Source organism: Lepeophtheirus salmonis, chromosome 10 (genome assembly GCF_016086655.4).
Source record: "Lepeophtheirus salmonis chromosome 10, UVic_Lsal_1.4, whole genome shotgun sequence".
NCBI lineage: Eukaryota > Metazoa > Arthropoda > Copepoda > Siphonostomatoida > Caligidae > Lepeophtheirus > Lepeophtheirus salmonis.
The window spans coordinates 18,075,535-18,091,208 of record NC_052140.2 but is presented as its reverse complement, the minus strand read 5'-3'; the positions used below and the strand labels follow the sequence as shown (position 1 = coordinate 18,091,208).

At 30.6% G+C, this 15,674-nt stretch overlaps 1 protein-coding gene across 2 annotated transcripts in view; it reads left to right on the top strand.

Moving 5' to 3' along the window:
* LOC121125206 (uncharacterized) overlaps positions 1-14,813 on the top strand; it is a 50,487-nt gene extending 35,674 nt beyond the window's left edge. Inside the window, exons 4-6 of one of the 2 annotated variants that reach the window (XM_040720343.2) lie at positions 8,896-9,327; positions 12,422-12,504; positions 12,565-14,813. In XM_040720343.2, coding sequence (XP_040576277.1) covers positions 8,896-9,327; positions 12,422-12,504; positions 12,565-12,801 — 752 coding nt within the window. In that variant the 3' untranslated portion in view covers positions 12,802-14,813. Of the gene's footprint in view, positions 1-8,895; positions 9,328-12,421 lie in introns of both variants that reach the window. The other variant, XM_040720341.2, reaches the window with a different exon arrangement.
* The last annotated feature ends 861 nt before the right edge of the window (positions 14,814-15,674 follow it).

Genomic DNA, 15,674 nt, shown 5'->3' with positions numbered 1-15,674 from the left:
TAAAAAGAAACAGAAATTATGAAAAAATCACTAAAGTTCTGAGTATGGAAAATGAGGGACGTCACATATATAACATGGTTTTAAAAACCACGTAAAACAAATCTTTGAATCTGTGTTATCATTATTAAAAATGAAATAAAAATTTTTGAATGCGAATATCTATTACATTGGCTTTTGAAAAAAGGAAGTTACGCCGTCGAACTCTGTATAAGTAAACCAATTATATGGCTCGTTTAAAAAAATTAAACATTTTGCCTAATTTATATATATGCAATCAATCAAATTCAATCATTAAAAAATAATATTTATAGATATAATGAATGGATCATTTAAAAAGAAACACATTTTCAAATCCCTTTGGCACAATAAAACGCAAATTCGTGCAAGCGAGTGTGTACTCACACTCTTAAATGAGCAACACATGATAAATGAATTATTGATGAAGGGAAAAATATGAGGGTACCATCACCTTTCCAGCCTTCCATAAATCTTTATTGATTACTTTCATCCTTTAAATAAATTAAAACTTATATTATATTATTAGAATCAAGAGTATTTTAATATGAAATTTAAATATGTGGACCCTGTAATAAAATTAACCTTAAATCAACCTTAAGTTAAAGATATTATTATAGAGTTTTTTATCAATTATCCACAAAGATATGTCAGTAAATAAGAAATTTGGTTATGTCGTTGATATTTTCATTGAAAACCTTCATTTAACCTATCTCGAGAAATTGGAGATAAAGAGAGTGCCTAAAAATATATAAGTACGTGGAAGGGATATTGGACTGATGGAAGGTTTTTTTAAAGATCATTAGGGGGCTGGAAAATCTACAAATTTAGAGATTACAGGTCCTTGAATTCGCTATAACACAATATATAAGAATATTAAACAATAAACAAGAATTTCTGACTAAAAAAAGCTTGTGTTAGGGGAATGTTGAATGTCATAGACTGTAAAAGACCCGACATTTCCATGCATTGCTTCATTTACAGAACCATAACAAATACTTTATCATTTAGAAATATATTTGGAAAAAACCGCAGGAGAGACAATATTTACTTTAAAATGGAAAAAGAGACCATAGAACATTTTTTCTCAAAATGTATGCGTACTCAAGGGAAAAGAGTCAAGTGATAGAGATATTGTATGACAGATACAAAGTAACATTAAAAGCAAGTCATTTTCATTTTATATTTATTTGTCCCCATCAAGAAGATATTAATTCTATCATAATGAATTTAGCATGAATGCTTTATAAATTTAGAACTACAATGACTCCAATAACCAGGTGATACCTTGAATTGAAGATGTGCAATATATATTGAACTTACGATTCCATGATTTAAAAAAATATATATTAATTAATGTGGTGTAAGATATATTTTTTATATTGTATAATTAATAAAAGTTAGAATATAGTAGAATACAGTTTTATCTAGGTACAAATTTAAAGAAATATACGACAGATGAGAGAGTAAACAGAATTTTCTCGTTTCTTGGAGTCTGACACGACTCTCAAAATTTATTAAAGTTTTTACTTCTGAGGCTCTATTCAATCACATGAAATAATCTGATTTTGGTAAAAAAAAAAAAAAGGATTATCAGTATTGTATCTATTAGATGGACAAAACCAGAGTCTGTGCAATCACCTTGTCAGCTAAGATGATTGTTATATTTGTGCCTTCCAAGATTAAACCTGAGAGCATTGTGGCACCATGCTGGAGAAAAGCCTCTAGCCAAGTGCCAATTCCCACTTCAGGTTAGAGATTTCGAACTTTCAACAAGGTGGTTCTCGCCTTTAAACAATACACACTCAATATGATGCAAAAGGGATATGATACTCATTACCTGAGCTTTTGGAGAGACCACTTTTAGCCTTTATTCGCTACAAATTTGAATCAAATTGATTTTGAATTTTGGTCTATTTTGAAGGAAGTGGTCTGCTATAAGTCCAATCTTAATTTGGATGTACTGAAAGCCTCTTTTATAACGGAATGGGTCCAACATTCCGAAGGAAGTGGTCCGTGCCTACGATGATGTCTTGCCTCCAGGCTGTAATAATCTATTGCTATCATATTAGGTAGTACTTATCCAAAAATTTATGTTACTAAATAAGAAATCAAAAAGTTATATCCAATTTTTCATTTTACAGTATTTAAGGTCCACCTTTTACAATAGAAATTGGCTGAAAAGTCCCAGCCTTAACAAAGAAAATACTTTTTTTGGTTGAAATTGTTTTGTTTTTTTAATTTATTATTATTATTTCACTTTATGGAGCAAAGTCCCCATAACACTTTCAAGCTTAGGTTGAAAGGTATTAAGGAGCATTGTATACTTAAAAAAAAACGAGATTATTTTGGAAAAAACAAAAGAACAATAACATAATACTTACAGTTTATTTCATTAGCAATCAAAACATATGATGGTCGGACTGAACGATTTCCATTATTTTATCTATATTTTAGACTATTAGTATTATTAATTTTTAAATATAGTGTATATAAAGTAATCCCTATTTTAAAACAATTCATAATTAAAACAAAATTGTAGCTGTGGTATTATTTGATATTACTCCAAGGAATATCAGATTCGAATCGTAAGCAATTTCAGTATACTGAAAAAAGACAACGAAAATGATCAATATATAGTAGGGCAGGGTCCAATGGTATATTTTTACGTTTGGAGGCCTGTCCCCAGAAATTGGAATACATTTCAAATTTTTGTGTTTCTATGTCAACATTGCATGCCCCTTTGACCTAGTCACATTAATTTTTAATTGACAAATTATCTATAAAATTTCAATTATAGAAAACAATGTCAAGTACACCCATTTGACCCCGGTATAAGCTCAATTGTGTGCACCTGACTTTTTTTTGTGTAGAACTATAAAAATTATAACACTTTGAAGAAAAAAATTAAAGCTTATCTTCGTTTACAGACTCCTACCTACATTTTGATACTTAAATTAACTATGGTTCTCCTTTTACCTTTTTTTTTGTGTAGAAGTTCAATTTCAAATAAATAATTATTGTCAATTTTATAACATCAAGAGTTTCCGCTGTTTTGTTTAATATACATTACAAAGACCAATATATTAATCCAAAGAAGCAATTATATTTGGGAAGTATTAGAGTAGCAATTTTTGAGATGCACTGCATATATTGTTGACATAGAAATAAATTCATTTCATTTTACTTAAATTACCCTCGTTTCACCCCATGTTAAAAAAAAAGTGATTTTTTAGGTATTCTAATGTAGATAAATCCTTATAGCTCCTGAGACTTTATAATTCATAAATTCAATTATTCTAATAGTTAAGTTAATCTATTTTTTTCTTTGAGTTTTCAGGAACATTAATATATTTGATTTTTTTCAAAACTACTTTTATAGCATTTTTTGCTAAAAAAAAGCCCATTTTATTAACTTATACAGGGGCGCTTCAGGTAAATCCAGGCCACTTTGTATCTTAATCAATAAGAGCAGAAAGTATAGTTTTGAAAGTATATTTACAAGTTCTAGGTCTATAAAAGAAAAAGAAAAAATCATGCTGTGTTTCCACCATCTTCACCAATCATTCGCTAGATACGAGGCTTTAAGGATTTGCAAGTATTTACCACGTACATGAGTGAAACTTTGTTCCAGTACTTGATGATGAAGACCTTCAACGAGTCGATGTTCTTGTATGGATTGACAGATACCCTCCTCTCTACGTCCCCCTAAAAAAATAATCCATAGGATTCATATCGAGGGAGTTAGAGAGCCAGGCGTGGGAGGGTCAGATGACACCTTATCTTCTTTATACAAGTTTTGGGTCTTGAAGGCCTTCTAAGGGTCGGCCAAGTGTTTTTGATAGAGTAAGTTGACACAATTGGCCTCCGCTTTCATCCAAGGTATCACTTGGTCAGACAGGATTTCAGTGTACGTGTCGGCACCCACTCTATCCTTTGGTTCAAAAAAGATTGGGGCATGACACATACGCTATTTCTAATGACCCCTTGGTTCATGATGATTTCCAAAAAATTGGTTATTAAGGACGTGGGGCACATAAGCTCAAATTGTGGCCCACCATTTGTCGACGGTCCATTGTTTCTCCTCCGAATATCAGATGATTTGGTTTCCATATCACTTCAAACGGTTCAGCAATTTTCTTCCGTGGGTAGCCCTGGTGGCCTTAATTTTGTGTGTAAGGATATTTCTTTTGAAGAGACGGTAGGATTTCATCTTCAGGTCAGTGTTTATGTCCCTGGAGACTGTATTACGGCTTACTTGGCTCTTTTAGGCAAGAAAAACTTCAATGAACGTTCCAGGCCTACGAGGAATATGGGAGTGCGTTTTTTATAACTCGGGGACTAGTAGAATTTTATTTTATATGTTACTTCCTCCCTTCCAGCAGCTGTAGACATCGTAGAGTGTGCTCTTTGGATATCTGAGCATCTTGTTTTATGTACGCCGGGCTGTGTCCCGCCAAGAAAATTCGATGATTGGGGGGTCCTGCACTGTAAATACTTGCTTTGAATTAAGAGTTGCGCAATTAACTTAAGGCTAAGGCACAACCTCTCACTTTAAAATTGAATTAACTGATTTAAATGCATTCCGGATTGTTCAGAATGTATTTAAAGGTACTCCAGAATTACTAAAACGACCTTTTATGTAAATAAAATAAACATTGATAGCTTAATAATAATAGAATTAAAAAATTAGGTCAGAGATATTGGTAAGTTCGAAATGATACTTTATTATTGATCGATATATATTTAAAATGGGTTCAATACAATAATATCATGTCATGATATAATTGATCACATTAATAAAAAATTCTAATAAAAATAAAAATACATCATTTCAATAATTGAGTTAACATAACACAAAATTTAAATTTATAAAAGGTGATTTAAAATTAGGACCAAAGTACAAATATGTATTGTTAAAAAAAATTAAATATAAACAATTTCTTAATAAAGATATAAATTATACGTTAAACTAGTTGAAGTCTTGTTAAAAAGGGCTACAACAAAATAACGTTTTTATATGTACAAGAAAAATTATATCAAATCAATTTGATTTTTCTGAAATGATCCCAAGGGGTGTCGTTATTAGAATAATTACAGAGAGGGGTGAGAGACTTTTATATCATTTTTATTTTTAAGGCGGCCGACTTTGAAGAAAAATTATGAAAATAATTATTAATTTATTTATTATGTGTAAGAGGTTATTGAGCTATTATTTATAAGGTGCAATTTATAATTAAAAATGAATATTTATGACTTTCCAAATTAAATTTATGTATATATATATTAGAGTGGTCCCTAATTTTTTTTATGTTCCTTTAATTGATCAGATTGAGCTGCAGTGGTAAAGTATAAGTTAATATTATAGTATTACATTTACTTCACCTGATATAGGAATCATTTTTGAAATCAATATATGTACCTAACATAAGTAAGTTGAATAAAACTTATTTAAAAATGTTTTTATTAATTTTGGATCTTGTTTTGAACTCGATATATTTAAATTTTTAGAGGAAAAAATCACGAGAACGACATTCATTTTTGGACCCTTTTAACTTATTCATAGAACATAATGATTAAAAATGTCATAGTTAAAATTATATAAAAATATTCGTTATATAATTTAAAAAAAGATATATGCAAAAAATATGTATGTCCAAGGTTTTTTGTTCCATTTTGTATTGATCCAATTTTTTAAGGAGTCCACTAGCAAAAAGTCAAAATTATCATCGAATTTTTCCCAATGTTAATGCCAATTTCATGATGTCATACCTCGTAAAAGGAAGATCGAGGCAATCGAAGGAAGATACTTCTAACTTTATCATCCTATCTCAAGAAATGTTCGAATTCCGATTAAAATTCCACGTGAAACGATGGAAGGAGAATTCATTACTTCTAACTTTATCATCCTATCTTAAGAGATGTTCGAATTCGGATTCTAAATTCCCTGTGGAACGACGGGAGGAGAATTCATTCGAGAAAACTACCAAACTTCATAGCGGAGTAGAGTGGACTCCTTCCTCGAGAAGGATATACCAGGATAGATACAATTAAATTGTTCCATTCACCCTGCGGAAAAATTTTTATTACTTCAAAATGGAATCACTTAAAAGATACAAAATGGAACAAAAATTCTTGAAGATACATATTTTTTAAATATGTATTTTTTTATAAATATACATTGAATATATATTCATCATCACAATGTCTGAGGAAGGGTGCTTTTTTTTAATCATTTATCAGCTTCAAAATGGAAATATATCGAGTTCAAAACAAGATAAAGAATCAATAAAAACACTATTTAATCATAAAACACACTTTTACATAAGTTTTATTAATTCTACTTTTAATTTGGGGATTGTTTAAGGGTAAAAAAACACTGTGAACGATTATAGTACAGAATTAATATAAGGCAAGATATTTCAGAATTAAAATTATAGAGAAAAAAACTGAGATTCGTTTTAGATTCTGCGCTCAAAGATAAATTCCTATTTTGGCTTGAATTCATTTTTACAAAATACGTGTGCCCTGACAATATAAACTTAGATATTGTATGGATATATAAACAGATCCCTTATGAACCTGAGGGACATAATTATTTTCTTGGCTTAAGAGATGAGCCTTTTGATAATGCATTTGTCATGATCCTAGATACTTAAAATAATTAAAATTCGCAAAAAAACTTTTACTACCTTATGGGTATGAAAGTGTTAAAAATATATAGTTTTTTAATTATTTTAATTTGTGGGATGGACTTGCACTAATTAAATATAACTAAACATTATGATATTACAAATACTACATCAGATCTCGAAATTGTCTTTTTATTTCATATACATAATTAGTGATGCGGATCTTGTGTATTTTGGGTATACTAGAAAAAAAGAAACCGAATACCAACATGTTAACAATGTTGGGACAATTTGAAAAAAGACTGTGGAGGAGAGCAGCTTAGCTGTCATGACGTTTTATTAGATCACCTGCGAGCAGCTGTGGCATGAGAGGATAGGGAGAAGGAAATAAACAAGAAGATTGGCAAGAATGACTCCGATTCCGACCTTCAATTCTAATATGAGTCGAACAAGGAACTCTGCAACAAATCCTCAAGGTTAAGCTTTGTCTTTTATGAACACAAACCAATGTTCTATCGGGGTTTGAATATCACTCAATGTATAAAGAAAATAAGTTCACCACCTTGTAGTTAAATAGTACAGCTGAGGAATAGAAAATTCATTCTTTAGATTAGCAATTCCAAAAAAAAACATGTCATCTAAAAAATATAGACTATTTACATCCCAATACATTATGTATATATTCATTTCTATGAGCGACCGAGTATCAAACATATTCACATTGTGTTCAAGAAAGTAATTTTTACACGTTGTTCATTGAGATATAAAATTAATTGTAATGTGGGGAAAAAAATAGTACAAATTTTTTTGTCTTTAATAAAAAATTAAGAAACGTATTATTTGAGCCATATTCATTAATGTTTAGAAGTTAGCCATCGCCCATGAAGTTTCATAACTTTTTGTAAAAAATAAAAAATAATAATGAAACTATTCAAAATGTTTCTTTTGATACAAAATGAATAAATATTAATTTTGAGGCCTTTTGATCAATGTTTAGAGAGTTATATGATCAACAACTATTTTAAGTGGATAAAAAAAGAGTTTTGTTGTAGTGTTTTCTTATAATTTGTTATTTATCTGTAATGAAAGGCAGCTCATACTTGTCCGTTAGTAAAATATAAGATATTAACATTTTTTTAAAGCGTTTTTGTCACTAAAAAAGTGAATATTTTAAATTTATTATTAATTTATAGGCATACATTATTTTATTTGAAGTTTTTATTCATTAATGTCCAAATTAACAGTTTTTTTTTGTTGTTGCTAGGACAATATTGAGTGTTAAGTTTAAAATGTATGAATTAATGAAAAAAAAGTTTGAATCTTTTGTGTGTAGAAGTTACAATTTTGTAAAAAAAAATGTATCTAATAGATTAGATACATCATTTTAAATGAATGATTTACTCTACTTGTTATGTAGATAATGAAATAATTGAATATTTTAAAGGTCTATATGTTATTGGTGTAACATTTGATCATTTTAATACAAATCACTACAATATTAAGTAACACATTTTAGAGTTCAAATGCCCACTTTTACATTAATCATAGATACAAATATTTATGTAGTTTTAATAGATCAAAATCAAACTAAAATAGGGACCCAAAAGAGTGCAAAACCTCTACCTAAAGTCAAATTGAGTTATGTATCTCAGTTTGTCCTAAAGTTATGGCCAATTATGTATTTTTTACCTTAACCTCTCAGAATTTAACAGCCTTTATTGTGAACATATATATTCTTCGTATCAAGTTTGATCAAAATAGATCAGAAACTTTTGGCAAAATCCTGGTGACTAACGAAATAAAAAAGAAACAGAGGTAATAAAACCGTTGCAACTCGTACATACATTGCAATTTGTACACAACATACATAAAGCAACACACCCAAAATTCTTTGTTTGCCTTTTTTTGTAGAACATTACATATTTAGCAAAAAGTTATTAAGTAATTTTGGAAGATTTTTAATAATTTCAATTTGATCTATTTTGAGTATAATCAAGTATAAACACTAGTGAAGATTAGAAATGGCAAACTATGGCTCAAACTGTATCTCAGTTTGATTTATTTTCTAAAGTAACATTTTCGGACAATGTAACATTTTGAAAAAAAAAAAAAAAAAAAAATTAGGGACCACTCTAATATATAAAGATTTATGTGTAAATACTATTTGGAATATAACAATTATTACATGTAAAAATATTTAATTATGCCGGTAGAAGTGTAAATTTTAATAAATTATTATTCATTTTAGGAGTTAAACTACTGGCAAGAAAAATGAGTCAAGGAATCGTTTCTATAGGTGAAACATCTGAACTAACATGTTTTTTAAAAGACCTTGGTAAAAATGATGTGGTTCGCTGGTTGAAACGTCTCAAAGTGAATCTTCCTGAATCATCTCCATTTTTGAGGGATGTGATTCGAATCCCATCACCTTCCTCTGGTCAAAATGAACGAGGTGTAAAAAAACTTTCCTATAAAAGACTTGATCCTCAAAGCAATCCACGTTATCATTTAAAAAATGCTTCATATTTGGAAAATGGGCATCGTATTTATACTTTTTCACTTCAAATAGAAGAAACAATCATGGCTGACTCTGGAGAATATGTGTGTCTTGTGGTTGAGCCACTTGTGGATAAAAAGTTCAAATTTAACATTGGACAATTAAGCGTTCAAGACGCTTCAGGTTTAGTAAAATATTGTGTGTAGGGGGAAAATCCTGTTTATTTGAGTAAAAAAATGACTTTATTTAACAAAGTAATAATTTTCGATTTAGGGCAAATATACAGCATTTTGTTAAATAACTTGTTGGTATTTTAAAAGTAATTCCATAATTTGTCTTCTATAAAAATTAATGTCCCTAGAATTTAAATTATTCTCTAGGTTTAATTGTGTATAATTTTTCACATTCAATGTGATACGAAAAAAATAACAATAAACTTGACAACCAAAATCCTGATGACAATTCTTCTTGCCCTTCATATATCTGTGCCATTCAGAAAAATTTAATGATCCTTTATCCCACTTTTTGTTATTTAGAGATATTATTCTACAAATTTTACAACCATTTCTTTGCTGGACACTAATTTTGACCTGAATCGAAAATTATAACTTTTTTAAATATTACCTGTAACTCTTAAAATACCAGACAATTTACTGTACGTATCATACTGTCTGAATCTATTAGACTCCAATTTACTCTTGAGCATATTTTCATGTCGTCAGTGAAAAATTGAGTTTTATTATGAAGTGTCTTCCGTGGCAAAGTATAGTTTTTATAAAGTGGATTACATAAAATGGATTAAACCGATTCATATTCTAAAGAACAATGAAATTGCATTACATAATAATTGCTTTTTCCCCTCTTATTGATTAATTATTATTGGAGAAAAGCAACAATTAAATTTATTTTTATAGCTTACTTAGACAAAAATTAAAAAAAATTGTTTATTATTCTTTGTATTGGGCGGTCCAGTGAAATCGGAACACTTGCTAATTCAATAACATTGGCCAATGCAATTTTTCTTGCATGGATTTTTAAAAGGGAATTTTATTACATTCGGCTGCTGATTCTAAAATCTGTCATTGGTTTTTACCTATCTAAATGAAATTCGCCCTTTTTGGAAATCCACAAAGATTAACCACTGGTGATCGTGGTATTTCAATTGTTCAAGTACTATTTTGATGTTTCCATACTCCTCCTTCATGGAGACTGAGTGTCCAATAGAGATACATCCATATATGTTACCTTGTGAAGTAAAAAAACTCGTTTTTTTAGCTATCAATAAAGACTCTCCACTAACTTGAATGAATGGTAATTCCACATCAACAAGAAGCCCTTTAATGTCACTGCAGTATTCAAAACGTGATTATCTGAATCGAAGAACCTTATCAGTTCCGTATCTCTGTTACAATAAATTGTGACACTTGTACCCTGAGTAAGCATGTTTCACTCTTGCAGTCTGGAAGCCAACAACTCAGCAGATTGTTAAGGTAAATTCAAACCACGAATTAGGTAATTCAATTATGGTTGACTATACAGATAATTTGACCAAACAATCAAACCAATTCTTTGTAATTTGCATCTTCTTCCCTTAACAAGGCAGAAATAGAAACCATTTAGGTAGTTTGTTGGTTCTCTTGATATCATCGGCATACCAAATTGAAGCTTAGCATTTTTTCCTTGAGACTATAATATTAGAGTTTAGAGACAAGTCGTTTATACTATTTGAAGGGCCCATTTTTTGTCTTGGTCTCCAAGAAGTACATTAAAATAAAGAAGGTACACACTCTTGACGAAAATAGTTATGTTCCGTCGTTGAGGTGATAAAGTGAATCATCCACAGATATAGCAGAATATATCTGGCTCGCTACAACACTTTCTTGTCCGTGAGAATAAAGACATGGTTAGCTTATACATTATACATATGTGTTCGGATTTTGTAAACAGCTATGATGGTGATTTAAAAAATGTTTAATAATCCCCAGCTTTTACTAAATCCAAATGAGAGCAACACAAGAAAGCACTTCCAATGAGAGCTACACTAGTATTCATTGGGTTAAATAAAGTATATATTGATTGCTAAAGGAAAACCTGGCACACGCCGAGTGATATATTTTAACACGGTAGGGGTTCGAATCAAAGTGAGAGCATGACATACATACAGAATAGTAACACGTGGTATCATTATAGCCTTTTAATGTAAACTTCTACAAGTATTAAATATCAGATAGCACAAAAACTAGATGTGATGGAGTAAATCTAAGCATATATTCGCAATCCGCAGCCCAAATTCAATAAGTATACATTGTCAAAGTTCATGGAAAAAAAATTTGTTAACCAGTGTAATCATGAAGGTTGAGTGTTTGTAATAAAATAATAATTCGATATATATATAAAAATAAACAATTAGTTACAATACAAAAGAAACCTGAACTCTCTAGCTTAAGTTCAAGTCGAGAAAATAACACTCGAATGTGATCGATTACTTTCCATTTCTCCGAGCAGTTGTGCATCTCCAGAACCACTGTATATGCCGTCAGCAAGTCTAAAACGTTGGAGAAGCAGAAGGATTTTGTCCAGAAAGGCCAAACTGTATCCGGATGAGTTAAAGAAAACAGCCTAAGGCGATCCCCTCAAGTCTATTTGGCCCATGGAATAGATGTTGGGGTTTCACATCAGACTGTCCAAAGAGCTATAACAAAATTGGTTGGAAAGAGCCTTGTGATGATGACCAAGCCATTTTTGAAACTAGAAACCCATCTCATACGTTATAAGACACTATTGAATGAGTCTGTGGAGTACTTTTGAACTCTTTTTTTGACACTTTTGCACCCTTACTATTATCCAAACACCGATGCCCTTAAAGCCATTGTCAGCTGGCATTGGGACACCATGGCAGATGACTACATCCACAGCGGATCGCAGGCGTTCCAACGACCCCTTGAACCCATTATTGCCACTAAGGGGGGCTACATTTATAATTAAGAGAGCTCAGACAAACGTTTATAACTATTATTAATTTTGAAAAAATTCTATTGTTAGTTAAGAAACTATATTTCATTAAAGTTTAAAATTCAAACTGTTCAGATTTTAATTAACCACTTAGTAAGGCAAACAATCCAATTAAAAAAATGTCTGAAATGTATTCTGTCGGTATTTTAAGATTTGTATTTCAAAATACAAGATTTATTTTTGCTACACCTAATATATATTATGTTTTATTTAAACATTACAATTATTAAAAGATATACAATTTATTACTATTTTAATCTTACAGTTCCAAAGTCCGTAGCCAGCACACTCACAATGAACAGAATAACAATCTGGGCAATTTTTATTCCACTCGCCTTTATTTTAATAGTAATACCTCTTATTTGTGTTATATTATACTTACACCCTAATGATGATTCTTCGAAAAAGGGAATAGGAAGTGAGTCTAAGCCAGGTGTACCACCTCGTCAGGGAATATCATCTACCTCCTCCTCGAATCAACTGGAGTACGACACTCAATATCAACAGCATCCGTTTACTGACCATTATTATCAACCACTGGTTCTTAGACTGGGTCCAATGGGAAAATCCATATCTGCAATTCCTGAGGAGCATTTACAAGAAAAGCACATTCAGTGCTGCCAACGAGCTTTTTATTCATCCTGATTAGGTTCAAACCATAGAGAGAGAAATACATTGAAGAGACAAATGGATTTCGATTGGTAGTTCAGGATTGACAGACTTTTGAAGTGTTACCAGCTTCAGCTTCATTATGTGATAACAATGTTCAACAGCCATTGACATAACCCTAAAATTTGTGAACTCCCACCCTCTAGCCAAAAGAATAGTAATGAAAACTGTCTTTATTAGCATATAATCTAAACAAAATCCTGTGGAGTCTTGTGAGAGTACATAGGAATAATCCATTTTTATGAATATTTTTAGTCCAAAATAATTTCAAAATACAGAACCCAGGGCTTTACATTAACACTAAAGCGACCGTCCAGAACATAAAAAATTGTTATGTTGGAGATATTAGTACATTATATATACTGTCTAAACGGAGAGGTCACTCCAATTCGTGCAAACTAAGTTTTATTTACATGTATCACAGTTGTATTATCGTATATTCATGGGAATCTGCATCATTTTACCAAATCTACATTGACAATCATTATTTTCTGCTCATACATCTTGTGCATGCATAAAGCACAACTTACACATCAGGCCCATTTGAAGAGCATGAGCATAACAAAAGTCTATAGGATATTTTCAAACTGTAGGACAGGTAATAGGTTAATTGAAAGCCCTGGATACCAATTTTGCTACCAGGAACGCTTATAAATATTAGTATTGTAAGACACTGGTATGTAATAGATTACAATCGTCAGTTTGCTGAAATGAACATCATCTATGTCAAAGGGTATTAAGATATAAACAGTAATACATTGAGATATTAATGGCCAAAAATTTGTTTTTTTAAAGATATGAACCAGTAGAAAGTTGGATACGGGACGCAAAAGCCACTTTTATTTTATTTTTTTGTTAATTCTTATCGAATCTATTGTATTTATTTATGAGCTCATGCGAGTAACGAATTGAACTCGTATATGAAAGTATTTCTGTATATTATGTTACCTCGAGATATAATGGTGTATCATTATTTCAATGTCAGCTATATAACGATATTAAGTGACGTCACAATTTTAAGGCCCTACACAACCAGGTTTTCATGAATAATAAACTATTTGATGTTAAAATGGGACCAACCAATGGAAGGAGTTAAACCCTACGTTCTATTAAAATATTATCCCACTTTTTGCTTTTTTTATTTTTTATTATTATATAAGACCCTAAAATATATAAAAATAAGTTATTACATCGTCATATAACTCTTGTGTTATATATCAGAGATTAACAAAATTACAATAGAAAAAAACAACCCAAATTGAAGCAAAAAATTCAATTACACAAATTTAGCCACCGTTGTTTTTTTTATCTTCAGTACATATTACTTTGATATAATTCAAATATCACGTTTATCAATAGCATCAAAAAATAGTTAATGAAGTTGTGTACTCCTTTTTTTATTCTTAATCAATTTGATGAAACTGCATAACATTTTATATAATAAAAATATCAACCAAAAAAATATTTAAATTTGCGTGACCTTCCATAATGATGCAACTTATGACGTCAATGAAAATGTTCTATAAAAAAATAATTGATGGGTTTATTTTTTATTACACCATCATAATTTAATAAAGTTTCTTTTGTAGAAATGACCGATTATGATATAAAATAAATTATCTACCTGTTCATATAAAAGACAAAATCAATTGGGAACGTCATATTAAATCCATTGTATCAGATGATATTGAACAATCGTTGGCACATCTTATAGTCTCATGTATTTTTTCTCTATGGTTCAAATCTATTTAACTACTTGGTGTTGAATCGTCAGAAATATATTATTTGAACAGTATTAAACATTGATAAATTAGAAATGAATTCAGACAATATCTCTCAATATTATTATTATTTATTACAGTAAAAAAACCAAAAAAAAAAAAAAACCTATAGCAATAAGACTAAAATTTGTTCTTTTTTAAATATTTGTCAGCTATATTTATCTATAAAATTATATAAATATATCCAAAATAAAAAATATTACCACATTTGTTCAAATGTTTTATTGACATATTTTACTAGGAATATCACCAAAGTTGGACTTTTAGAATTATAAACTAATTATCCCAGAACACTGAGAATAATGAGTCATGATGTCACATGGCATGTTATATTGTACCAATCATCATTTCTTTAGATAGTAAATAGCGGAAAAAAGGGACAAAATCAGTTTGCAGTATTTACCCAATTATTCCCATTAATGGAACTACATTGTTGATCTAGTGGTACAAATAATTTTAAGACTAATATTTAAACAAGGGGTATTGGTAGGCCATTTGTAAAACAAAATCATCTTAAAATAGTGCTTTACAAAACTTTGATTCAATATATGAACCCTCAGCCATAATTATTTACCTCAATACGAGGCTAAAGTCCTTGCAGACCTTGACTATGTAGTCAAACTCGAGCTTGGTACACTTTTTCTTCATGGAAGCCTCTACCAACTGGAATTGGAATCTCCTGTGTGAATTAGCACACACTTTCTTCCCCAGACACGTCTAGATAGAGTAGTCCAATGTGTTCGCGTCTGGAGGAGAAGACAACCACATTTTGAGGTCCAAAAACCGGTTATATGTATGTCAGGAAGATTTGGGTGTTAGTGACGCAATGAGTCGGAGCTTCGTCTTTCGTGAAAAACAAAGTTGCCCCCGAACTTTTCTGTGGCCCAAGATAACATTTTCTTATCAAGAAGTTCGATAAAAGCGCATATATGCGCTACTTTCTATCCACAAAATGAGAGGGCAGAATTCACCTGTGCTGGCCACAACGCCATGATACCGGCTGGTGTTTGTGTTCGGAAGAGATGTCTCATTGAAGGTGCACCCGACCACTTTGGATACGGCCATAGG